A 26,360-nucleotide genomic window follows, 5' to 3' on the forward strand; every position below is an offset into this window, starting at 1 on the left:
AGCTCCCTTCCCCACTTAGACCATTCAGTGTGCTGCTGGAAAGCAATCCTGAATGGCACAGTACTTAGAGAGGAAACCTCTAATGCAATTCCATTGGGATGCTGTAGTCCCAGCAGTGCTCTCTGATTAAAGGAAATCAGTAGTCACATGCTGCTGCCTAGCTTTGTGTGTAGTGCAGAGAGCTCAGAGAGCCACCAGAGACTGCAGCTACATGGCATGAGTGAACTGTCCCTCCCAGGAACGAGGGCTCCATCACTGAGGGCATCTTTAGAGGCTGAACCTGTGTACATAAGGTGAACAGAATAAGGACACTGAGCAACCTGGTTAAACATTAGTAAAGCCACACTCATCACCACATACAGGAAACTGCCACACAGATCTCTGCAGGCAAGGACAGCGCCCTGCATTCCTTTTACAAGCCATGGAGACCTAAGCAAAGGCTTTCAGAGCACAGTTCAACCTACTCCAACCTGCATCTGGTCTGCTGAGCTGCCTTCTGGGCTTCACTGCCTACAAGGGAACCCATGATGGCTTTCCCAAAAAGAGGTTGCAGACAGCAACATTTTTAGAGATGTGTGCCACTCCAAATGACAAGGCGATGAATGCCTGCAACATGTGTGCAGAAAGAACTTGCTAGGAAGAATGGCATGGGTAAGGGACAGGAATAGAAAAAGGAAAATACAAACTGTGGAATGCACTTTTCAATGTGACTGCAGAATTAAAAGTGGGGACAAACATATGTAGTTGGTTAATTTAGAATTTCTCTTCTATTTATATATCTTTCGGAGTTGCCACAGGGATATAATGAGCCTGAATATGTAGGAAGGCAGCAGAAGGAAATGAAGTATATGCAGGAGTTAATTTCTCTCTATTTGTGTTCTTTCTCTACTTAGTGAACGTCTATATGGAAAAATTACTGATTTAACAGCTTCTCTTGAAATCCTTCCAGGTGAAAATGAATTTCTCTCCTAAAAAGTGTTTCCATAAATGACAGACCAAGTTTCTGCAAAAAAGTACCTTCTACTTAGTAGTGAAATACAGCATTTTCTAAGCTTTTAGCCCTATAAATTTAATGCAAGGTCCTATTTGTGCACTAAGCAGTGTGCTGCTTTATTGTGTTCTCACAACACCAGACAACTCACTGTGTCCAACGCCCCAGCTGGAGTGTCACTGGAGTCATACGGGCGTAGATTTGGCCATATGAGAGTAAAGTGATTAATAATTCTGTCTGTGCTGTGTGGAAGATAATTACAATCTGGTTTGGTTCCCCAGATCTAAAAGCTAGGCAGGTATTCTAACACACCTCACAATAATAATACCTGCTCATAAGATTACCAAAATGTTTCCCCCTACAAATCCAGACTCCCCACCACTCATCAATGTCAAACTGTAGGCTGAAGGAAATTGGTAATATTTATTCTTTTCTTGAAATTGATTTTTTGTTTGTCTTAATATAATAAAAGTATATTAATTTGTATGTTGAGCAGGTGGCTGGACCAGGTGATGTCCTGATGTCCCTTTCAACCTAAACTATTTTGATTCTGTGAAAATGAGGTCAATTATTAAAAGCTGCCTTAGGCTATTACAGAAATTAAGTGGACTGTAGCCAACTTCAGTGTTTTGAAGCCGTAATTTGGATTCAACTGTCAACTGCAGTTTCAGAGTCAAAGATCTCCATTATGTCACTTTGGGAGAAGCTACCAAATCTGCTGAAACATAAACCATAAGCATTTGTAATGATACTTCCATCTATGAGGTCATTAATGGATATCACTTTATGCAGAGGGCTGTATTGGTTCCCACACACTCCTTGCTGTTCCACTCTTGGGTTCCCAATCTCCTTTTTCCCCCGCTTTTTATCTAGCACCCAGTCATCCAATCTCAATTTAGTGTCCTTCAGCTGCAACAGACAAAGAAGACACTGAGAATTCCAAGTGACTGAAAGCCCAACAACTCATGTCAGCTGTAGAAATTCCTCTGTCAAAGCAAAAGATGTAGAATTGATAAAAAAAATCTACAAAATAACAAAACCTTTTGCCTGATCCCTAGTTTTTCTGTAGACTCCACCACACCGCTAGCTCAACACAGATTGTCTTGTCCAAGGCCTCACTCAGACGATGTTAAGAAGATGACCCATTTCAAATCTTTTCAGTATTATGCTAAGCTTTAGCTTCCTTGTTACCCATGCTAGACATCAACTCCTGCTCCCCAGGCCTAAGGAGTGGCTATCAATTCAAGCCCTCACCACTTAGCACAGCAGTTATCCCAACCTTTGCACTGCCACGTCATAGACCACTTTATCCCATACCTAAAACCCAACCTATGCACCCTTAGGGCTTCTTGTAAATACTTCAGTCCAGTGTAAGTGACAGCAGCCTACAGCACTAAGCCAGGAAATCCAACACAGAACAAATGCTGTCTGCTGGGATTATACTGATCCAGAAATGTGGAAGGTGGAGAATGACATTCAGAGCCCTTTGCTGCTGCCAAGTGCCAACCTAACACCTTTCAAACACTCTCCTGGCTCATGAGGGCTCACTTGTGATGCAGAAGCAAATTGAAGCACTACCACCAAGGTCTAAAATATGGCCTTTGCACACATGATGTATCTGTCCCTGTGCTGCATCAGCTACACTGCCTGAATTATCTCTGTTACTCACAGGCCTTCCTCAAGAAATGGGACATTCTTCCCAGGGAAAAATCAACCTTCACCCCTGCCTTGAGGTCAGTGCTGCCTCTTGCCTGCTATAGAAGGTCACAAAGCCTCTTCCTGAAAAACAAAGCTCATGTAGGCATTTCAGCTGAGTCCTGTATTCCTGCAGGAAGGAGGCTGAATGCACTTCCAATTGTCTGGCTAAAACAGTGAGATTCAACATGTCCTGCACTGTGGAAATCCAAACAGCACAATCTGGGCAAGAACTCAGGAATGCCACTGTAAGTGGAGAGGAAGCTTCAGACCCTGACAGGCGTAGCCCAGCCCCACCACCACCTACATGCATGGCTCCTGGAATGGGAGATGGGCATGCAGTGCCATTGGCACATCAGTAGTTCAAGTTTAGTACAGCAGTGGCTCTGAACTGTTGGCCTGGCTGAAAGCCAAGTTCATGTTCCAAGTCTGATCCTGCTGCTTGTCTTGTGTCTATGTGACGATCACAGAGCAGTTTTACCTCCTAAGTTCAGGGGTCAGGCAGCCCTAATGTAAATCCTTTCTTAGGTTTAAACTCTTACAAGCCCCAACCACCTTTGTCTATGTCCCCTTCAGACTTCTTCTCTTCTGTGAAGTTATGCTGTTTGTACCATACAAAACTGGACTCTCAACTTCTCCTTGCCTGGAAGGGCTCAGTGGACTTGCAAACACATGGAGCATTCAGAATGCAGAAGCAAGGATTCAACAAATCTCAACAAGAGATAGCAGTACTTTATTTGGGAAAAAAAACCAAAACAAAACAAAAACAAAAAAAACCACCCCACCCCAGATTATTTACAGTTTTAAAAGAAATTGAAAAAAATTATCCAGTGTCCAGAGGACACACAAGAAAACATACAAGAAAAAAAAAAGATAAAAGGGTGTCACACTATGACACGAAATAACTCACAGAAGCAGGCTAGATGTAAAAGGAAAGAAAAAAAGAAGAAAAAGAAAACTTTATTTTCTGACTCCAGTATATATACAATAGCAAAAGTGACAGTGGATTGGAGGGTGAAACTGCCACCTCTCCAACCACACTGGTCAAACTAACAGTCCATCAGTTCTCTCCACCCACAAAGAAGAATGCAAAACAATCATTATTTACATGAACATGTGTGAGAAAATTCAGGTGAAATATGTAAATATCAGAAGGCATTGAAACTTTTAGAAGAACTTTAAAACTCTCAAAAGAACAGGGTGACAAAAAAGGGTGTTTCTAATTCATTGGAAGTATTCCCCCTTGTCTAGTGGATTAAATACAGCAACATTTTGCTTTTAGGACACCTCGTGAAACTGGTTCAAAAACTGCCATCTCCCTTGCCTAGCTGATGTCTTAGGGGTAATTCAGCACCAGCAATTTTTCAGGGCACTCCTCACACATCAACTAATTTTCAGAAGTAACTTTTGGTAATCCCCTGCCCATCCATTTCACTCTTGCAGCATCCTGATTCTGGCCTCACAAGCAGTATATGGGGAGCCCCAAGTAGCCCATCAGCTCTTACTGGGCAGCTTCGGAAGAGACAAAATACACAACCTGATTACCATATTCGGTCCCACAATGCAAAACTATGAAATTATTATTATTCAATCAAATCTGGCTGTATACATCTGCACAGGCACATGGGGAAGAGCTCTGGGTAGACTTATGCACCAGCCAGTGATTAACATCGCTGCACTTGCAGGGATTGCAAGGCTGTGAAGCCTTTTTTAGGAACCTGTACCTTCCTACAGCAGTTTCTAGTTTGATAGCAAGAGCAGAAGAAGAGGAGAAACCTGTTTCATGAGGGATTGTCTTTCTGCTGAGCCTTTGTCACCTCTCTGAATGGCCACTGTCACCTCAGCAGGAAAGCAAGACCCTTTACCTGTAAGAGAGGTTACAAGTCTGTTAAAACTATTTGCTGAAGGGATTAGTGCACTGACTCTTAGATGTGTAGATTTATGGATTTGATCAGTGGAAGTCCCCAAGTATAAAGTCCGTAAGGTCTTGTTGCAACATCAGAAAGGAAGAGCCTACTTGAAAGGAGCAAAGAAAAAAGTGACAAGGAAAGAAACTGAGAATTCCTGCTAAGTAACATTAAGGGTTATGCTTGTAATCAAGCGTCCTAACATTAAAATCTAATTATAAGAAGCAAGAATGTGTTCCAAGCTGCGGAAAGGTGCATGCAGTCTTTGGTAAAAGGTCCTGCTTTTCCTTCGCATTCGCCCGTGGTGACTGTAAGAACTTTAGAGAAGCGCTAGCGCAGGCAGCAGCGCACTGGACTTTCCCAGCGGCTTTGGCCTGCAGCAACAGCAGCCTTAGGAAGGCGGTGCCCGGCGGAGGGGCGCTCCTGAGGGGCGCTCCCGGCCCGCTCCCGCTCCCGCCCCCGCCCGCCGCCAGCCTGGGCGGAAGCGCGGGCGAGCCCGGCTCGGGGAGCGCCGTGGCGCATGCGCGCCGCCCGGCGGCCGGGGCGGAGCGCCGGCTGCAAGATGTCGGCGCAGGGGGACTGTGAGTTCCTGGTGAAGCGGGCCCGGGAGCTGGTGCCGGGGGACCTGTGGGCGGCCAAGGCCTGGCTCATCACGGCGCGGAGCCTCTACCCCGCCGACTTCAACATCCAAGTGAGCGCCGCCGCTGTCGCACTCGCTCGGTACCGGGGCCCCGCGCCCTCCCCCGCGCGGTCTCTCTGCGGCCATGTGTGATTGACAGGCAGCTCGGCCAATGGGAGCGGGGAGGGGCGGGGCCGCCGCGTGCCGCGGTGATGCGCGGTTAAAAAACAAAAGAAAACCCTTTAGTGCTGCTGCTGGTTAAAGTGCCTTAACTCATTATGGCTTTTGTGGCAGCCCGGGGCTTTGCATTGCATTTGACTGGGTTCAAGCCCTGGGCAAAGAGATCTTTGAATTCCAAGTTGTTAGTTTGTGCAGAAATTAAGGGTATTCACAGAGCCATGGAACGTTCAGGGCTGGTTTAAAGATCATCTAATCCAGCCCCGCTTCCGTGGGAAGGGTCACCTACCACTAGACTGGGTTGCTCCAAGCTCCATCCAACCTGGGCTTGAACACTTCCAGAGATGGGGTACACATGGCTTCTCTGGACAGCCTGTTCCTGTGTCTCACCACTCTCACACTAGAGAATTTCTTCATGATATATTATCTAAAATTCCCTCTCTCAGTTTGTACCCATTACTGCAGTTGATGTCACTTGTCCTAGCACTCCCTGATGAAAAGTCCTTCTCTGACTTTTCTGTTAGCCTTCTTAAGATACTAGAAGGTTGTTAGTGTTAATAATATTAAATACATTGTCAAGCAGAATTTTATGCTTTAATTAATGTGTGATTAAATAGTCTAAATGCACCTTCTAATTTCTCCAGCAAATCTTGTAGTCCTTTAATTTTCTATTGTGCAGACTGCTGTGGCAAACTGAGGGCAGTTTTTAGAGTGGAGGGACTAATGTGATTGATAAATGCATTTGGGAAAGCTGATGTTCTGTTCTTGCATCCTGCAGTATGAGATGTACACTATTGAGAGGAATGCTGAAAGGACAGCATCTGCAGGCAGGCTGCTCTACGACATGTAAGTAATCAGAGCTGGAACTCTACCTTTATCCCAGGTGCTCCATTCATAGAATCAATTTGGGAAAGACCTCTGAGGTGATTGAGTCCAGATATGACTAAACACCACCTTGTCAACCAGACCATGGCAGCAGGTGCCACATCCAGCCTTTCCTTAAACACCTTGGGGAGGATGACTCCCTCACCTCCCTGGGCAGCCCACTCCAATTCTAATTACCCTTTCTGGGAAGAAATTCCTGCTAATGTCTAACCTAAACCTTCCCTGGTGCATCTTAAGACTGTGTCCTCTTGTCCTGTTGCTGGTTGCCTTGGAGAAGGACTGACCCCCCACCTGTCTACACCTCCTTTCAGAGACTTGTAGAGAGTGATAATGTCACTCTTGGGACTTCTTTTCTCCAGGCTAAACAACCGCAGCTCCCTCAGCCACTCCTCACAGGACTTGTGCTCCAGACCCTTCACCAGCTGCACTGCCCTTCTGTGGACAGAAAAATATCAAGATTTCCAAAAATATAAACATAGATTTTTTTAAAATCTGTGTGAATAAACTGAGCAAAAAAAGGTCTAATTAATTAAAAATAAATTGTATAAAGGAAGGTTTTATTTTCTATTTTGCCCAAACACATACTTTTATGGGAAGGTTTTGTCTTTGAGACAGATTTTGAGATCACTGTACATTTCTTACCTTAAACTTTGTTACAGGTTTGTGAATTTTCCAGACCAACCTGCTGTATGGAGGGAGATCAGCGTTATTACATCAGCATTAAGGAATGACTCCCAGGACAAGCAGACACAGTTTTTAAGAGGTAAGGATTCTATCCTGAAGTAATTGAAAGATGAACCCTCTGATTATTTATCTAGTTTAGCAAGTAAATGTCAGGTTTTCTAACTTTGCCTGTGGACTGCAGGGCTTGTTTTTTTCCCTCAGTTCAGTCGTACAGACTTCATTTGGTGTGTTAGGCTTAGGAAAAAAAAGGGACATGACAAGCTGATTCCCATTGCTTTGTCTCTGATATGGGTGGGCTTACTCTGCCAGAGCAAGAAGCACATAGAAGAGCAATTGAATAAGAAAAAAGTTGAATGGGACTTAAAAATCATTGTCCCACAGATTGCAGAGAACAGTGTATGATTGTGAAAATGGGCTGAATTCTTGTTGATGTAGTGAGTGATATAAAAATGAATAGTGTTCAGAAGGGCTTGGCATTCACTGCTGGCAACCACAGGCAGTTTTGAAAGCGGGATTTACACCTCACAAACTATAATCTGCTGTTTGAATACATGCTCCAGAAGGTCTAAGAATATTCCAGTTAAGAAAACATTTGATTTTTCATGGGGTGTATTTATTTTTTAGAGTGAAAACATAAAACATACAGGGAGAATATGTGAGTTTCTTTTTAGTGTCTCACTGAACATTTAAATTGAAAAAAACCCTACATTTTAGTAATGAAAGTTTTAATTGTAGAAATAGGATGTAAGTAAAAAATACATGAATATACAGTTTTGAAAAATCATCTTGAAATGTCAAATACGGAAATATTAGGATTTTGAGTATTCAACTTACTAGCAGTCTTACTTGTCAAGTTCCTTACACCGAAATCAACACTATTACAGAGAAATATTTATTTGGTTTTCTCTGAAAGAAACAGGCTTTTTTTTTTTTTCAGGAATGTGTATTAAAAGCAGGAAAAGCATAAGGAAATCCCTTTTTGTTCAGCATAGCAAGGGTGATGTTGATGGTCTTTTATGCTTTGTCAGTCATCTTTGCAATTCAGATACAACAAGTTAAATGTTTTCATTTTTTTAAGGATTATTTGAGACCCTTCCTGGTCGGGTCCAGTGTGAAATGCTCCTGAAGGCAACAGAGCAGTGCTTTAACACATTAGAAAGGGCAGAAATGCTCCTTCTGCTTCTGCGGCGTTTCCCAGAGACTGTGGTGCAACATGGGGTAAGAGAAGGGAAACTCACATTAATTATTCAGGATATTGGCACTCAGTTTTTTGATTTTCTGCTGAAATGGATTTCCTTTGCCTCAATGAGAGGGTGGGTCTTTTTATTCATGTTTCATTGTGGCTAATAGTTCAGAGTGCTGAATCTTGAGCTTACCACCAGGAAGGGATTGGGCAGAATACAAATGGAAGCAAATAAAGCAATAGTTTGTTTTGTAAATGAAAGAGTATCAGTCATATATTGCTTTCACCTGTTGTGCATGTCTTTACTGAAACTGTTTCATGCACAGTTTTTCTCTTGGTCTTGTTTTGCTATCTTCTGACATTGCTTTTCACCTGCTGTTGAGTGTGGATAGTTTAACTATATGTTTGGAGACGTGCACATGCTGTTGCCATAGAATTGTAACTGAGTTACTGTTCAACCCCACTGAATTTAGTTAAAAAAGTTTCTAAAACCACTGGTCCAGTGTTTGATTGTCACCTCTGCTCACACAGGTAGGCCTTGGAGAAACATTATTAGATTCTGAAAGTATTGAAGACCAAGAATCTCCAGTGAATTGTTTTAGAAAATTATTTGGTAAGAAAATACTAATGTTCTTGTTTTCCTATGCAATGTTCTGAGGTCAGTAAATTTCTTTTATGATACTGGGGTTAGAAAACTGCTTTAGTCAGAAGAGGCTCAGGCCATGTTAATCCAGGCTGACCATATGGTACAAATTGGTCCTAGGGCCATTCATGTGAGGTTCTTTCTGGTGTATGGTCACTCAGAAATGAAGGCTCCCATTGCTGATTGAGAAACATTACGTAGGAAAAATAGAACAAAAAACCCTGCAAACCTAAAGGATTTTTCCGTTTGCTTTCTGTTTTAGTTTGTGATGTTCTTCCTCTGATAATTAACAACCCTGATGTACGACTTCCTGCCAGTTTGTTATATAAATATCTGAATAAAGCAGCAGAATTTTATATTAACTACGTAACTAGATCTACACAGACAGAAAGTCAATATCAAGGTAAGAATATTTTTACAAAATCAAGTTTTCTTAGAATGTCTCTTAATATCACTGATGTCCATAAATAAAAAATGCATTATTTTTATGTAATGTATCCCACAGACAACATTTAGTAGTAGTATTTAGTGTTTCCTAGTTCTTTGATTCCAAGATACCAAAATGGTGCTTCAGCTACTTAGTCGTGATGCTTCAGCATATGAGAGGTGGGACAAAATGTCCAAAATGTCCTTATCCAGCCTATCAGCTCTCTTGTACAAAGAGGCAGAAATGCCTGCTTCTCCCTGTTAGCCTTCTGTGTAAAGAACGGTTATCCTGAAAGCACCAACAGAATTTTTACATGTCTTCTTGAATGAATTAGTTTGTTTGATTTCTTTATGAAGAGAAAAATGTGCTGGTGGTTTTCTAGGTTCACAAGATTCCTCTGATATTATGTCTCCAAGCAAGCGCAGCTCTCAGAAATATGTAATAGATGGTCTCACAGAGAAATCATCCCAGATTACAGATCCTTGGGAGAGGCTGTTTAAAATATTGTCCGTGGTGGGAATGAGGTGTGAGTGGCAAATGGATAAGGGAAGAAGGTAAGAAAGCTCTACTTTGCTGGGTATTTCCCCTCATGGAGAATTTGGCTTTTTGATTCTTTGTAAGAACAATTCCCACTGAAGAGCATGTTTAACACAAGAACATTTTGTGTAAGTTCACAGCAGCTTTTCTTTCAAGACTGGACAATGTAAAGCAAAAATGGTGCTCTGGAGATCGCTTTCAAATTAGTCTCTAAAATCAACTTTCGATTATGAAAGTCATGCATAAGCACACTAGTGCTGTGGGGTAACCTTCTCTATGTGCCACAGTAAAGAGAAACATGGTAAATGTTTTGTGAAATTCCACTAGCATGTATTTCCAGCCTCCACTGACTTGATGCTGGGGGATATCCTCAGCAGAAACACTGAGATTTTCATATTCGCTATACATTCTTTTCTTTAGTTGCAGAGCCTCTGTAACATCCTGAATTCTTGTTATCTCTCTTCCCCTCAGAAGTTATGGTGACATTCTGCATCGAATGAAAGATCTCTGCAGATACATCAGTAACTTTGATAGTGAAGCCCACATTAAATACAAGAATCAAGTTGTGTATTCCACAATGTTGGTCTTCTTTAAAAATGCTTTTCAGTATGTCAGCAACATCCAGCCATCGCTCTTTCAAGGTTAGTTTCCTATGTTTCAACTTCTCTAATGAGCCCTTCATGATTTCATTGCTAATATTATAAAGATATTTTCTCATTAGTCTTTTGAACATGTCATCTCACAAAGCAACATTTACATGTTGTTATAACGTGTTATAATTCTCCCAAGCCATTAATCTTACCAATCTTACCAGTCGTTCATAACAAATGTGTATTGGACAGACCAAAGATCAATCTAGCTTAGCATTCTGGTTTCAACCTTGGCCAGTAGCAGTTGGTTGTCTAGCAAGGAGAAAAGTAACATACCAGATGTTATAGGAAACATCCTTAGGGTTAATTCCTACTCTTCCATGAGCATCATGTTTGTTTCATTTTTCCTATGATTTTGTTTTTTGAAGCTGACATTTTCCTGCTTTCCTTCAGTCAAAATAAGTGAAGATAGCTTTGCATTGGGAACACACAAATTTGTAATTAAGCAAATAAAAGCTGAATAGGGAAAGCTTTCCTGACATTCATAAGCTTCCAACTTGTCTTTCTTTATATAGCTTAAGCATAATCTTTAAGGAATGTTTTGCACATTACTCCTAATTTGTAATTAATTGGTTAATGGAATGTTTAACATACGTGCGTTACCTGTGCGTTTTCCTACCCACTCGCGTCTGCATTTCGGACATACTAGATTGCTTGGAGCACCTTGGATTGCTTTTTTTGGGATTGATTGGACTTTTCAGGGGTGACCCAGAAGCTGAGGAAAGTTTTTTTAAGCTCCATTTTTTTTAGAAGTTACTGAAGTAAACATCATCACAAAGAGGAAATTTCAGCTCTTAATGATGTGATAGAAAATTCCTTGCAACAATAACAGTTGTCACCATAGGTAATTAGTACTTATTAATACTACAATTATTGATTCATGTTAAAATTACAGTTTTAATTCTGTGTGTTGTGATCATAAGTTTCATCATATTTTTCTGTATGGAGCAAATGGTCATTTGAGTAAGGAAGTAGTCAATGCGAATGATGGGTTTGGTTGATGCTTACAGTGTGTTGGTTGATCAGTTGATCAGTGTCAGTAGATAGCTAAGCTCAGAGGACAAATGGCATGGCCACTGGTATGCAAAGAACATAGAGTCACTTTAACAAGTACAGGAACTAATTAACTAATGGATCGAGTTTTTGTTCTGTCCAGAAGAAAGAAGGGTTCTGCTGGGCAGGAGGATATTTCAGGTGTGCATGTAGTTTTAGCTGCTTGTGTCCAAGTTAAAGAAGAAAAGAAGTAAAGAACTAGTGAAAATGTTGTTTTTTAAGTTGTACAATTGAGTATTTCAAAGCTAACATTTTCTGAAAAAGAATGTAGACTGAGATCACAGAGTGCAGTTCCTTTGGTGCAACTTTTCTGGTACCCTGTGTCATTTTCTGATATCAGGAGCTTATTTCCAAGACATCTTTTACTCATTTCTGTTTTAGCATTGAATCCAGTGCTATTCAGTGCCTTTCATATCTTTTCTGTCCTTACAGTTTTTCCTCCTTCTCTCTGGAGGTCTTACTGTAGAAATGTAGAATCCTACATATTTTGGAACCATGGTCATAGAGAAAGACGCTGTCTCCTCATCTGTGAGGATTAGATCTGTGACTCTCATGTGCGTGGATTTGCAAGAGGCCTCTGAGGGAAAACTTTTCAGTGCATTTCTCTTACATAATTTGTATCTGCTTTGCTGGAGACTTGAGAAATGAATGAGGCAATTCACACCTCTCATAACTTTGAGGCTGCCTCCAGGCTTGGCAGGAGTTGCTGTTTGGGCTTATGCTTTTTGGGGTTTATTTATAACACTCTCTGCCAGAAAACAATTAAAAACTCTGTAATCTTTGATTCTAGAGCTCAGACAGAAGAACACAACGCTACTCTTTGTATGCCTGTGTAAATTTCAGTATGATAAGAGAAGGTCTGCAGCCCCAGTCAAGTGTGACAGTGAATTTTCTTTTGTTTTAGGACTGGAGGTTTTGGAATAAAGACTGCAGTGCACTTCTGGTGCTGGGAGGAGAGCACTTGTTTGGAAAGCAAAGCACTTAGCTGGCATTAATTTAAGTCAGTATGAGTAAAAGAAAACCCCAATTTTTTTTCTTCTTAGATATTAGAACTAGGTAGCTTTTGAGGTTCTAGTGGTGAAACTCTTCCAGCATCCCAGTTGTGGTACTTTGCATCCATGAGAAACAGATATGAATCTTCTGCATTATGTCTTAACTCTATTTTCAGTTTTCACACATGAGATTCTGACATAGTGGAATACATGATAGTACAGGAGAGGTGATTGCAATATGCTGTAGGTGCAGTTTCAGTGGTGGTATTTATCAACCTGGTTATTGTGGTTGTATTTATTGTATTTGTTATTTACTGAATTTGTTAGGTAGAGCAAATTGGTTGTTTCTTCTGACAGGAGCTTCTATTGTAGTGAACTCCTTACACATCACTTTTGACTAGATAGGAAAAGCTTAATAGAAGTTTTTTTTCTGTCAAGAGATTAAATAAATCATCTCCTAAACTCCCACATTAGTTCTTTGCAGTTATGAACGAGACCTTAGCTTCATATATTTCTGCAAATAGAAGAAATGCACAAACTGAAAATACTTATTTGCAATACTGTCTTACCTGACAGAGATTTCAGAAGGAGAACACAGATTAAGGGATTCCTCTTCCCTTTACATTTCTCTTTTACTGAGCTTTGCACATCTATATGCAGCTTAATTTTGCAGAGGAAGAAAATGGTTTTGGAAGGAAAACTGTCTCACTAGTGATCGCATATCAATGTTGTTTAAGATTAAGAAGTACTGTTCCTATTTTATGTCTAATGAAACTTAAGCACTGGAGTGTGAACCAGATCCTGCTGGATATTCTGTGACAACAGTGAAAGTAGAAATTGTTTTCTGTGTTTCAAAATGAGGCTTTTCTATTTTTTAGGAGTGAAGATGAGCTCTGGCAGTCAACTAAAGGTTTAATTCTGTTTACTAATATCGGTGGGGGCAAAGTTGACACTGGGTGATCCTACTGGGGAAATCTTGTCATAAAATACACAAACTTCTTTGTGGGTCTGTGCCTGTCGGCATATTGCTTTGGTTTCTCATGAGAAATATTTTGAGAGTATTGTTGTGCTTTGCCATATTTGTGGCTGTTAACTTCAGAGTCATTTGTTCTTCAGAGTTCATCTTTTGAATAATTGTACTTATTTAAACCAAATAATGCTTGATAAGAGAACACCTGCTACCTGAGTATATCTTGTGACTGCTCCAGAAGAAAGGGATTCAGAAATACTCTGAAGCTCTCAATCAGACTCTGATGATGTCTGGTAAATGCACTCTGACCTTCACTATATGGATGTGTTGAGGAAACCTTAGCTTTACCAGCATAGTTTAAGCAAATTAAGACTTAATTTAGTATTGTTTTCTGTAGCATTATAGTAATTACTTGTGAAGGAAAAAAAAAAAAAAAAAAACAGCTTGCTGTAGGCATAAGACCTTTCAAATCAGTTTAGGGCAATTGTGAATTAATTTATCTTTAAATCCAGGTCCAAATGCTCCAAACCAAACTCCACTGGTTCTTCTCGAGGATGTACCCAACATCTATGGTGATACAGATATTGATCGTAACAAACACATACACAAAAAGAGGAAACTTGCTGAAGGAAGAGAAAAAACAATGGTAATTTTTGTAAACTTTTTAATTCATAACAAGAATGGCATTGCTACTGGGATTTAGACAACAGTGGTTTTGACATAGATGTAAAAGACATATTTTTAGAGCTACCCTGAATTATCTGTTTATGACCACAATTTTCAAGCATTTTTTTCCTAAAGCCAGCAAGAATGAAACCAGTTTTGCAGCAGTTGCTGTAGACACATGTACTGCTGTGAATGCTTTAACTTGAAGGAGTTCAGCAAAAGCACTTAGAAAGGTACCTATAGCAGTCAGATATTCTACAAGTAAACTTCCAAAGTAATTGACTTATCATGTCTACTGCTTTAATGGTAGAAAATCACTACTTTATAGAATTTCTCTGCTGTAAAGAGAACACAAGGATTTCCTTTGCTTTCTGCCACTGTAGGCTTAAATTGAGTTATAAAGTGTGAAGTGTGTATGTACTTCAATAGATAGCTCAGTGGTGGTATACCATGTTTAACAGAATAAGTTTATTTGGGATACTGCTCATCACACTGTGCCACTGAGTTCTTGGTAGCAAAGCAGATGGATCTAACCTTAATACAAGCTAAGTGAAAAATCACTTAAAGCCACTTAAACTAGGACCGTGGTACCTCTATACATAATTGTTTTCTTGTGTTCAGTGGAACTGCTGTGACTTTAGAGTCCTGAAGAAAGTATAAATTAAGAAGTTCATCTTTGTGTTTATACTGACTTCTAAGCAGAGCTCAGATGATGAGGATCCTTCTGGGAAAGCAAGAAGTCGCCATATTACAGTAAATAAGGCTGATCTTGCAAACTCCATTGAAGTATTAGAGAGTTTCAAATTGGCAAGAGAGAGCTGGGAGCTGCTTTATTCTCTGGAATCACTTGACAAAGGTAAGGTAACTGCATTTAGAATTGCATTTAAAATAAAATAATTGCATCTTTATTGCTCTGCTTAGAGATCACTTTTTTATTGTTAAAATTGAATTTCTGCCATTATGAATCCTTAAAATTGAAATGGCTTTGGGTCCTGAGTACTTCTGATAGAAGTTCCAGTAAGAATCTTTATCAGTTGTTGCTTTTCTGAATATTTTGTTCTTGTATTGCATTTCATTCTTGATGCATCTTTGCTTATTCACCCCTACTTCTCTTGGAGCAGTTGGTCAGTAGTAGGGCTGATAGTGCTCAGTGAGGATGTGCTGCTAATGGCTGCCTTAGTTCATGATTAAGAATACGTGTTTTTACTGTGTCTTCCTTTCTGAGAATAATGGGCGTGATAATTTTGAAAAAAATTTCTCTTTTAAAAAGCAGGTGAACAGTACCACCTAGCTGCTTTTAGGTTTGTTGGACACTGTGAAGAGAAGTGTAATTAAAAAATGTGTGTAGAAAGAGAGTATCCTATGTGTGAAGGATTTCATCCTCTTACTGTTTTCGTGTCATTTATTCCATTCTTAAATTCAGCTTATATATATATATTATTGATGCTTAACTCAAAGCTGTGAAATGTTTCATATTCTTCTTTGCTTTTTCTTCTCTAATCACGTAACACAGAGTTCACCAGAATTTGTTTGTCATGGAAGACAGAAACTTGGCTTTGGTTAAGAATCTTTCTTACAGACATGATCATCTACCAGGTAAAAAAACTATTGTATAAACTAGGAAAAACACCACCATTGTGTTGTTCTTCCTTCTAGTAAATAGTAATTTACTTCTTTCTTGTAAATAGCAATTCTCATTAGCCAGTTTGACTGCTTATAGTGTCTACTGGTTTTATGCCTTTATCCCTTTCCGGGGATAGAACTTCACTGTTTGTACCACAAGCTTGGTGCCCTGCTTTGAATGGTTCTGTCCCAGTAGCTGTTGTTTGAGTCCAACTAATTTTGGCATGTGTAAAAACATCTATATTGGTGTTTTGACAGTGTGTATATACATAGTGTTGTGAAAGATAAATGCATTTTATTAGTCTATCAGTGCATTGTATTGCAATGATCTTGCAATCAAGAGAGAAGAATTTTCAAACAGTGAAAGGTTTTAACATATGTCAGTTAGCATCTGTACTTCACAAAAATTAGGCTGGCTATGCTCATTCCAATACCATCTACAGAAGAAAGCTTGCTCTTTATTTTTTCTTTGTGAGTCTTTTATTTTTGCTCTACTTGTGCCTGAACAAGAGCTACTTCAAACTTTTGTAGTCTAAATAAATAATGATTAATTCAAGAATATAATTATTTGATTCAGTTACAAATTTGATTTTGTAAACCGGCTTTTTCAAGTAGAGTTTTGTTTGTCTTCTGACTGCCTTGTAAGTGATTGACCCACACACAGTCTTGTACACAACTCATCACTGGAGATTATTAGTTTAAATTAAAAATTTGAAGGGTTGTTACTTGGACACACTCCATTTTGAAAGCTTCCTGTATGAGAATTTTTACTCTCTCTCTACCTATTGTATAGAAAAGACCCTAACATGTTGTTTTTATTATTCTTTTTCAAAGGGACAATACAAAAAAGCAATTAGCAGCCTACATCACTTGGCAGCTCTTCAGGGCTCTCATTCTCCCCAGCAAATTACAGGACAAGGATCTTTAGAAAATCAGAGAGCACTAATCCAGTTAGCATCGTGCCACTTTGCCCTTGGAGAATACCGGGTAGGTACAGCATTGCACACCCTGGGCTTTCATCAGCTGGCCCTGTGGTTCCCATTTCTCTTTTTCCTTAGAATATTCCTGTGAGCCTGCTTTCAGTAGGATATCAAACATTAACCAGGGTCTACTGAAAGATCCGTGCTTTACTGGGAGAATTATATGCTGTGCCACATTAACTGACCGTCCATTAGCAGCTCTTTATATATGTGTATAGTCTTTTTAGTAGTGAAGATTTGGGAGGTTAGTTAAGATTTTTCATGGCTACAAGTGTTTGACTTGTCTATAAATGTAGCCTTAATTTGAATTCCTTAGCTTTACTGAATTAGTTCCTTAAATTGAGGGGGATTTCTTTTAGATACTGGCTTCATGTGGCAGGCAAAATAAAAAGTGAAGGAACTTCTGTGATCATCTTAAAAGAGAGTTAGTTATTAGCTGATGATATAAGAGACACCAGAACAATATTTTCTGGCCTGACCTCTGAACTTGCTCTAGTTTTGCAATAAATATTTTACGTTCTCAGTATTGCAGGAGTGCATGGTGGTCTGAGGTCAGTCAGAGTCAGCACTGACAATAAAGGCTCTGTCTCTTAGGGTCTAACATCATCCTAGTACTGCTGGACAAGTGCTTTTGTCCCTTTCACTGTAATACTTTTTCACTGGAAATGTGATCATATATTCCCACAGACTCCTTGCTAGGAAATAGCATTGAAAATTCATTGAAATTCTGTCATGCTGTCATACTGCCATTTTCCTTTCTATTTTTACCATGAACAGAATAATGTTTACAAAACTATTTTAAGAATTTATTTAAAAACTTAATCCTTCAAAACAAAATAATTTTTGATTGCAGTTATATCGGTCTTACCCTCTTGGAATGAAGAATGCAAATACAATTTTTTCACAATTAAAATGATGTACGTAGGTTCTCAGAGGTTATTTAGTGACAGCTAAATCTTTTTGCTTAGCCAGGCTGTACTGTATATTAAGTAAACTCAAGTTCTAGCAAAGAATTTTGTGATTGTTTTGTCCTTCTGTGGTATCTGTAATTTCTTATTATTAACATATATTAATATTTAAGAGCTGTAATTTAAATTTAGCATTATCATGTCCCTTCTTTTGCAGCAAACGTGCGAAAAAGTGCTTGACCTCATGTGCTGTATTTTACTTCCAATACAAGAAGGAAGTAAAGTACAAGAGGAGCAACCTAAAGTCAAGTCAAAATTCAGGAAAGGTATGGAGTTGCTATTACCCTAAACTCAGTGTTAGCTGAATTTTAGTTAATGTGTTCTGGTTGAGTATATAATTATTCTCATTTTGTATTATGAAAAGGGAGGAAGTTTTTTATTCCCTATTGGTTTTGTATTGAGGTTTTCTTGCTTGTACCTTTTAAAGTATATTGGTGGCAAAGTCCTACCACAGGAAAAGAGAAGTGGAGAAGAAAAATTTAAATGTTTCACTTCACATTTTGAATCAGTCATAATTTACATTTAAAGCTTTCCTCCCTGCCTGAGATGAGGTAATTTTGGACTTGTTTTGTCCCATCTCAATTTCTTCAGCCTACCTGTTGTGAGACCCCTAAAGAACTGTTCTGTTGCAGGGTCTGATTTGAAGCTTTGGCCGTGTACCAGTAGAGCTATCATGCCTTACTGCCTTCATCTGTTGTTAGCTTGTTTCAAGGTAAGATAGCTCCAAGGTAATTGGAACTTTCTTGTCCTTAAGGCCTAGTTTATGTATCCTGAAACTGCATGGCTGTGTCCTAGGGCTGTGCCTCAATCCTTCTCACCTAAATGGGTTAGGGGAGGGTCTTCATTTGGAGAGGGGGGTAGAGTTTTGATGGAGGAGAGTTTGGTTTGGTTTTTTTTCTCTATTTGTTTTGGTTTTGAGCAGAGAAGATAGAACAGATCTCAAAATTTTTGTCTCTGTTCAGACTTCTCTTACAGGTCAGTGGAGAGGATTTGGTATTTTAGCTGGAAATTTCCAACCTACTTTAAAAATGTATTTCATTCTGCTTTAATATATACTTCTAAATAACTTCTCTATTTGCACAGGTCTAGGTGAGATAAATCCTATGTGTTTTTGAAAGCAACATATATTTCCAGATTGTCTGAATGTAATTTTTCTCCCTGAAGCTCAGAGCTTTCACAGACAGCAGAGATGATATGGCACTGGGCCACGTAGTTGTTCTGCTTCAGCATGAGTGGCCGAGGGGTGAGAACTTGTTCCTGAAAGCCATCAACAAAATCTGCCAGCAAGGAAACTTCCAGTATGAGAATTTTTTCAACTATGTCACAAGTATCCTTTCTCTAACCAAGAATGTCTTTAACATCCTGTGCTGTAGTGTTGAAAAAGCTGTTAGTTTCCACAGCAGCTCTTTCTCTGAAATATATTCTGTATTTATTTTCATTCCAAGAAAACCTCTTGTAGTAGGCTCAGTACACAATAGACTGTAAATATGTCTCCTGTGCCCTGTCACTTGAGAGTTCCCTTAAATACACTGCCATTGAATTTCCATTCAGGAAAACAGCAGGAGTTCGGGCTGCTCATACGAGTGATAGCAATCTTTTCATTAAGAAATACAGGGCATTATGTACAAGGCTGTTAACAAAAAAGACAAGGTGGCACCTGTGCTGCAGAGCTGAATGATTTTGGCTCTTGTTTGTGAAATGCTTTCTGTGAGTAACATGTTTGGGTTGAGTAAGATAATGAGCTGTGTCAAAGATCACGCAAAGCACATCTGATTTATCTATTCAGATATCTGACATAAATTTTGATCATCATACACACAAATGGACAGTTTCATGTTTAACCTAAATAGACATCCAGCCATGGGCCTCAGGAAGCAAGGGGGGGTCTAACTCCTATCTGAGACAACTAAATAAGCTGTGGTGTTAAAGGAAAGAGAAAGAAAGAGCAAACAAAACAAGCAGCTAAATAAGAGATCAAAATAGAAAACTAAAAAGGGTGATAATGTGCCACCGTGGTGGCACTTGCTTCAGATGTAGCCTCAGTTTGTACTGCTTTCATAATCTGGAGTGCAGGAAAAGGAAGTGAAACCCAGGGAATTTTGAGATCAGCCTTCTTTACCTCTGACTACATATGAAGAAACAAAGAAAGGAAACTAACGGATGTGTTCTTCACTTAGAAAAGCCATTTTTCATCAGTTTGTGGAGGATTAGGAATACATGCTGTGATCTTCTCTATCACTTTTAATAATGAGGTACTTCAATAGCTTTTCAGTTTGACTCTCAGCTATGTGGCTTCAGATGTGAGGCATAAGAAAGAATGTTCTCAATCATTGTTTCCCTACTCAAATCTTTAACGTTTTCTTCAGATATTGATATGTTGGAGGAATTTGCTTATTTAAGAACACAGGAAGGAGGGAAAATTCATCTGGAACTGCTGCCAAATCAAGCAATGTTGATCAAGTAAGGATAAAAAAGCATTTACTGTTTTCTTTGGCAAAAAAAAAAAGGGAGTATGTTCTGGTTGTCTTTGCTTTCATGTTATCTTCTGGATACTTTGTCATGTCTTTGAGCTTAAATTTAAGGAGTTCAAACAAGGCCGTGAGTTTCTTTTTCTGACTCCTGCTGATCTATGTATTCTTTTGGGGGGTTCTTCATCTTTAATTCCTGCTTTTATAGGACTTTATTTCTGAGTGTGGCATTTGCTTTAGAGTGATTGATATTGAAGTGATTAGTTGTGCTCTTTCAAGTAGACACTTGCACTTTGCAGGAATTCTTCAAATAATTAGGCATGAGTGCAAGGTGTTGTTACTAATTTTGCTGAAGAGTAATGCTGAGCAAAAAGCACTATTTTGCTTATTTTTGCAAGCAAAATCCATGAAAGTCCACTGAATGATGAAAAGTTTCAGTAAAAATATAAATTAAATTATATTCCAGCTACACTCCAGTAACCTGTTAGAATCAGCAGATCATCTTATTCTGCTTAGCTTATTAGAAGATGCTGAAGTAAATTGATAATTTGGATTAACTTCCTGGGTGTTCTTACTTGTTCAGTCTTGATTCAAAACTATTTGCTGCAGGGTTTTAGTGGCATAATGTTTTGGAGTATCTTGGTTGTTTATGAGAACTTATAGTATTTTGCTTCCTAAAAGGGGGACTGCTGAAAGTTTGTTGACCACTTAGGGTCAGTGTATTCTGGCTATTCACTAACCAGAAATGGGCTGAAATTTTCAAAATGGGAGCCTAACATGAGACAACAGGATCCAAATTTTAACAAGTAAATAGATTTTCCAGAGATCTAGGTGATCAACACAAAAATGAGATACTAGGTGTAATTAAAGGAAAAGTAGAAATTCAAATACTTAAATATGTGACGGAGAATTTTCTCTTTTAAGCTCTAGATTTTCAAACTTTTACCCTTGCCATATCTCACTGCTTGTAACCAGCTGTATGAAAACAAGCTTCAGGACTTGCTGCACCACACAGGGTGTTAAATAATAAGCTTTGCCAGCAAGAGGGCTTAGCACTGAAGACTTCATCTGGTAACTTTTACCTGCTGTCTCCATTTCATTGCAGTAGTTCAGCACTGTTTCTCTTGGCTCTGTTTGACTGGCGTGGCCACAGTTACTTTCTGTTCTGACCCCCCCAGTCAGGAAGGAGGTAGGGAGAAGTGTTGCTAGCAGGACAGAATCCCTCTTTGACCTCCTTTTGATCAGTGATGTTTCCTCAATGACGGAAGGGCTTGTAGAAGTCTGTTTCTTTGTGCTCACTGAGCCAAAACAGTCAAATATCCTGTCCAGCTGGAAAAGCTGTGTACAGCATCTTTCATGTGGCTGTGTAGGGCTGGAAGCACTTCACCAGAGAGCTGATGGAAGGGACAGTTGAGGGCATAAGCCACTGGTTGGAGATGATGTCTACTCCCCTGGTACTGCAGGTATGTTTTCAGCTGGGCTGGCTGTGAAGCCCAGGGCTGGTGTCACCCACCAGTGTTGACCTGGTTAGCTCACAGCCTCCTCTAGCTGGGGTTTTTGATAAAGTGTGCCAGTGTAGCCCTGTTTCCTGGGACAGTGGTTGGTAGGTTCAGTATCTGCAGACTGCTTACATCTTTCAAAACTATCACCAGTTCTGGTTGGATGAGCTGCTGCACCATCCTCCCATGAATTAGCAGGGACAGCTCAGATGCTGTTCATTCATGCTGACAAAGACTCTGAGTTCGACACAACAGGACAAACATAAAGCAGTTATTCCTTTGTCTGATCTTTTCTTAGCATAAATGTAGTAATCCTGCATCTTAATGGATGGGAAATGTATTGCAGATACTATGTATCTTTTATAAGGACTGCTTTTTGTTTGATGACTTACAGGGTATTTTCTCCCCAGGTGAATTCCTCATTCTTCTTCCAGTACTTTTTTCTAAGTACTTTGTACTTCATAGGAGATTATATTCATTTTTCTGAGCTCTGTAAAGCAAACTCCAGTGTACTTTTACAAAAGATGAAGTAAGATCTTGGTAGTCTGCAGACTTATAATTAGGTTCTGCAAAATAATTTCCCTTTGCTTGCATCCACTGTGGTAATGAGAAGGTCCATGGTTTTGGTTTTAACTGGTGATACAGCCAGCTCATTCTGTTTGTGGTGTTAACGAGATTTGTTTTATGAGCTTTGAATCCAGCACCATTGAGTGCTTTTAAACTCCCTTCTAGAAAAGCCAAGTTTAACAGTTATCTGATATTCATATCAGTAGGGGCAGTTTAGTTAGTGAGGCTAAAGAGGAGAAAAGCACTATGCATGAAATTGCTGCTTAATATCTTGCTCCTCTTTTTGATAAATCTTACTCTAATTAATCTCATTGTAGCCTCCCTAATGGCCTAAAACTTGATCCGAAAGCTGTGTCCTTCTTTTTACTCATATTCCCATCACATCTCTCCTTGTGGTCAGAAGTGAAACAATGTATCTTGAAAGTGTAATTTTTACTCTGTGAACATGTGTATGCTTAGTTCTGACTGCAGATCTTGCAAATAGAAGTGACGACACAATTGCACAGAATCCCTTTTGCAAACATCTGCCACTCTGGGACCAATAACATCTTGCCGGTCCTTTGTATTTTCTGTTTCCCATGTCCATTTTTGCAAATACTGGACTTACTCATGCCAAGAACTCTCGAAAAATTATCTCATTTGATGGAATAATTGTTTTAGCTATTTTATTTCAGGTTATTGTAGCTGTATTAGAGTGTTAAATGTCCCATCTTTGACTTTTATAAGCTTCGTATTTATCAATAAACCGTAGATGCTAAGCCAAATACCCACCTGTCAGATCTGAAGGTAGGCACCTAACTCAGAATTACAGGAATCTAACTGCGAGTTTTGCTTCTCTGCTCCCTTCATGGCATCACTGGGGGTGCACTCAATACTCAGGTGCCTATTAAGATTTAGGTGACATTATGAGAGACTTAGATTAAGAAGCTAAATATCTCTCCAATATACCAAATTTCTCCTTTCTCTTCTCCTTAAGTGGGGTATGGCTCTAGTCTGAACCTCTAAGGTTCTTGTATCTTGTATCTTGTTCTAGATAGCACATAGAGATAAAAATTTCATTTCCTGAAGAAGACGCACTGTCTTTCAGCTGAGACAGCTTTTGGTGGTTAGTTCCTGTGGCCCTGGTCATAAATAGGAGGTTGTTCTGAGCGGGCATTTGTGCTCTGGCATTGTACCATGCTCTAAGAGCTGATTTTATATGCAGTTAGAATTTGTAAAGGTGGAAGAGTCCATCTGTGGGCTAATGAAAAGATACTTGGCCAACCTTTGACAAATACTGCCATGTACTCAATCTGGCCGATACCCGCTGTGCATGCACTCAGCTTGGGCTCAGCAGTCAATCCCTTAGCTCCAAGCTGTGGGCTCTCCCACTTTGCTGACATGCTCTTGCCAGTACTGGAGGGAAGCTGTGGTATCTGCATTGCTCCTCTGATTAAATCTTTTCTGACTGACATGCTTCCTTGGAAGAGCTGTGACAGTTCATCCTAGTACAACTGTGTATTGGTTTTGCACCTGCTGCTGTCCTTTCTCCTGGTGTAACTGTCCAAAAATATGTGTATATATTTAGACCACAACTGTAGAACAGCCTTGCAGTGAAATCTGGGGATATTTGCATGTTTGATGCTGTTAAGAGTCCTGCACCCCTTTGGCTGCTCGGTGGTCATACTGCTGTGTGAGCTCACCCTAGTTTTGTTACTCCTTTTTTGGAGAGTTGTTTTGCACCAGAGGGGGAGTTGGTGTGTGGGTGTTTGAATGCTGCTATTTGCTGTTTTTTAAAGGACCTCTAGCCCTCCCATGGGGTTACTGCAGCAGGAATTCATACCTGTGCTACAGCCCAGCATACAGACTGCTGACAGGTACCAAGTGGAAAAACCCTGCTCATAGTGTGCTGTGTTTTGTCAACATGTTTTACTGCCCATGGTTTTCAGCAATTTGTTACTCAATATTTATCTTTTTTTTTTAATTTCTTCATTTGTGCCTACATTGCCTGGCAAACCATGTTGTTCTATAATAACATTTATTTTTCTTTTTCCCATAAGTTGCCAGTATCTGTGTCCTGTCAATTTAGTAATCACTATTGAATTTAAACAATAATGTAGAAATCCTCAAAAGTTTTACTGATGTTCCATCATGTATTAGCAAGAGCATAACCCTTTATTTTCAAGATACCGGTTCCTGGATCCATTTGCAGCAACTTTTCTTCATTTAGGTTGTTCTGAATTCTGTTTTGTGTTTTCTAGCTGTAATAGAACTCTAATCTTCTAAAGTGCTGCTGGCTTGCTCAGTAGCTGTAGGTTGCATATTCTCCTTCAGGCTGTAACTGACCATAGCACTCAGCTGCCAGCAATGCTTAAGACAATAAAGACTGAAAACAGGACTTATCCCATAGCCTCTGAATATTTTCAGTGCAGGTTTGCTTTACTTAGCATAGCTCACCAAGGAATTGCCCAGTAGGCTTTGCCTTTTTCATGTGTTGCAAAGGTCTCTACTGTTTTGGCAGAGAAGTCTCTTGTCAAATGTTGGACTTCATTATTTACACAAAAGTTGTGTGGTATTGTTGGTGAATGTAATTCTGAGATGTTTCCCTTCCTTGTTCCCAGCATCTCTGGATGGGCACAGATGCCCTCACCCTTTATTTTTTATTTTCTTTCTGTCTTTCAGTGGGCTTGCTGGGTTCAGACCAGCTCTTCCCTTCTTACCCATGACTCAGGACTCATCTCAGCATTAGCATTATGCTTTTCTTTCTAAATTAATTTATGCTGGTTCCTTCAGTCGTGTTAAGGTTCTCGTTTCAGGGCATGTCTTTTTCTCTCCTTCCCAAGCAGGGCTTGCAGGTAGCTGTTACAAAGTCTTGATCTAACTTACCCAATTCTGGACCAGTGCAAGTGAAGTGCTTTGGTGCTGCAGAACATTGTTTTAAGGACAAGATTTAGGTGTTGAGGCCGGTGTAAGGACAAAGAACTGTTCATAAAAATGGCCTTTAACAGGGCAATATCCCGTAAGTTTCCCCCAGCCAGCACTGCTTTACCTTGCTCAGTAGCTGGACCTTTGTTCTGTTTCAAAATAAGTCCTGAACTTGTGCTCAGAATAAATGTAACCCCTTGCCTGATGTCTAGTATCATCCTAAGAGCTGGCTTCTGCTGATGCAGCCTGGCTTGATTTGGGGTTTGTGCTCACTGTGCCCTCCACTAGTCACAGCTTTATCCGTGTGTTTATAAAGGATTATAAAGCTCCTTCCTGCACTTTGATATTGGTAGAAGATGCCCTCTGCTCTTTATGGTGGCACATGTGCTCCACCTTGAACTTGAAAGCAAGTTCATCTTTTCACTCTTCTTTCAACCCCAACCATTTATAGAGGTGATTACAGGGAAGAAGTGGCCTGGGCAGCAAAGGCAGAGAGGGAAAAAAAAATCCTTTCCCTAAGCAAAGAGAACTCTCTGCTTACTGGGTTAAGAGAATGGATTTTCCTGTTATTCAGAAGACTGACATTATTTCTCCCTTCAGCAGTCACAGTCAAAGCAGTGAGAACATACATTTTTTTTTGCAGCTTCTAACTGTTGAAAGACTTGTAACCTATTAAACATGATTTTTAAAAAATAGCGTAGCACAGGCTCTTTGACTCTCATTAAATAAACTCAGATATGGACCATAAATATATAGTAAGTGGTACACCGTACCTTTTAAAAGACTGTAGTTCACTAGATAACCATAATTTGATTTTGTCTGTCTCTCTCTCCTTCATGGCTTAAGGCACCACACAGTTACCCGGGGTATAACTAAAGGAGTGAAGGAAGATTTCCGCCTGGCCATGGAGCGCCAGGTCTCGCGCTGTGGGGAAAATCTCATGGTGGTCTTGCATAGGTTCTGCATTAATGAGAAAATACTGCTGCTGCAGACTCTTGCTTGAATGGACTGGATCCTGATGCAGTGTCTTTTATGGAGAGAGGGGAAGGCTCTTGGCATGAACAAGCAGCATATAGCAGTGGAAAGTCTCTTGTTCAGAGGGTCAAGAAGTTCCCTGTAAATTACAGGTTCTGCATTGCTTGATTTATTATGTGAGTAGATCAAACTTTATAATAAAATGTTGTTTAAGAAGTTTTTGTAATATTCTATTTGTTTTGGGTTTTTTTTTTTTTTCCATAGCATTATACTAAGGTGTGTGTCATAGTTTTTCCC

The 26,360-nt window shown here is 39.7% G+C and overlaps 1 protein-coding gene across 4 annotated transcripts; it reads left to right on the forward strand.

Moving 5' to 3' along the window:
• Nucleotides 1–5,098: 5,098 nt before the first annotated feature.
• INTS10 (integrator complex subunit 10) lies at nt 5,099–26,279 on the forward strand. Of its 4 annotated transcripts, none has more exons than XM_030271577.4 (18): nt 5,099–5,284; nt 6,168–6,235; nt 6,934–7,037; nt 8,037–8,176; nt 8,673–8,754; nt 9,047–9,187; nt 9,594–9,765; nt 10,220–10,389; nt 13,926–14,059; nt 14,779–14,935; nt 15,593–15,675; nt 16,537–16,689; nt 17,808–17,916; nt 18,283–18,362; nt 18,815–18,977; nt 20,017–20,110; nt 23,963–24,040; nt 25,935–26,279. In XM_030271577.4, exons 1-18 carry the CDS (start codon nt 5,114–5,116, stop codon nt 26,089–26,091), a joined length of 2,256 nt encoding a protein of 751 aa, XP_030127437.4. In that variant the 5' UTR covers nt 5,099–5,113; the 3' UTR covers nt 26,092–26,279. The 4 variants fall into 4 exon arrangements, with proteins under 4 accessions (XP_030127437.4, XP_030127438.4, XP_012428911.5 ...); XM_012573457.5 differs by having other exon boundaries at nt 5,100–5,284; nt 14,782–14,935; XM_030271578.4 differs by lacking the exon at nt 23,963–24,040.
• Nucleotides 26,280–26,360: the final 81 nt, after the last annotated feature.

This window comes from Taeniopygia guttata, chromosome 4 (genome assembly GCF_048771995.1).
Source record: "Taeniopygia guttata chromosome 4, bTaeGut7.mat, whole genome shotgun sequence".
In the NCBI taxonomy this organism is placed as follows: domain Eukaryota; kingdom Metazoa; phylum Chordata; class Aves; order Passeriformes; family Estrildidae; genus Taeniopygia; species Taeniopygia guttata.

Bases quoted from the DNA above. Each gene is read 5' to 3' on its own strand.
- INTS10 (XM_030271577.4), top strand. From the start codon at position 5,114: ATGCGCGCCGCCCGGCGGCCGGGGCGGAGCGCCGGCTGCAAGATGTCG. The intron at 9,188-9,593 runs GTAAGAATATTT...GTGGTTTTCTAG, and splicing joins GACAGAAAGTCAATATCAAG to GTTCACAAGATTCCTCTGAT. The intron at 14,936-15,592 runs GTAAGGTAACTG...CACGTAACACAG, and splicing joins TCTGGAATCACTTGACAAAG to AGTTCACCAGAATTTGTTTG.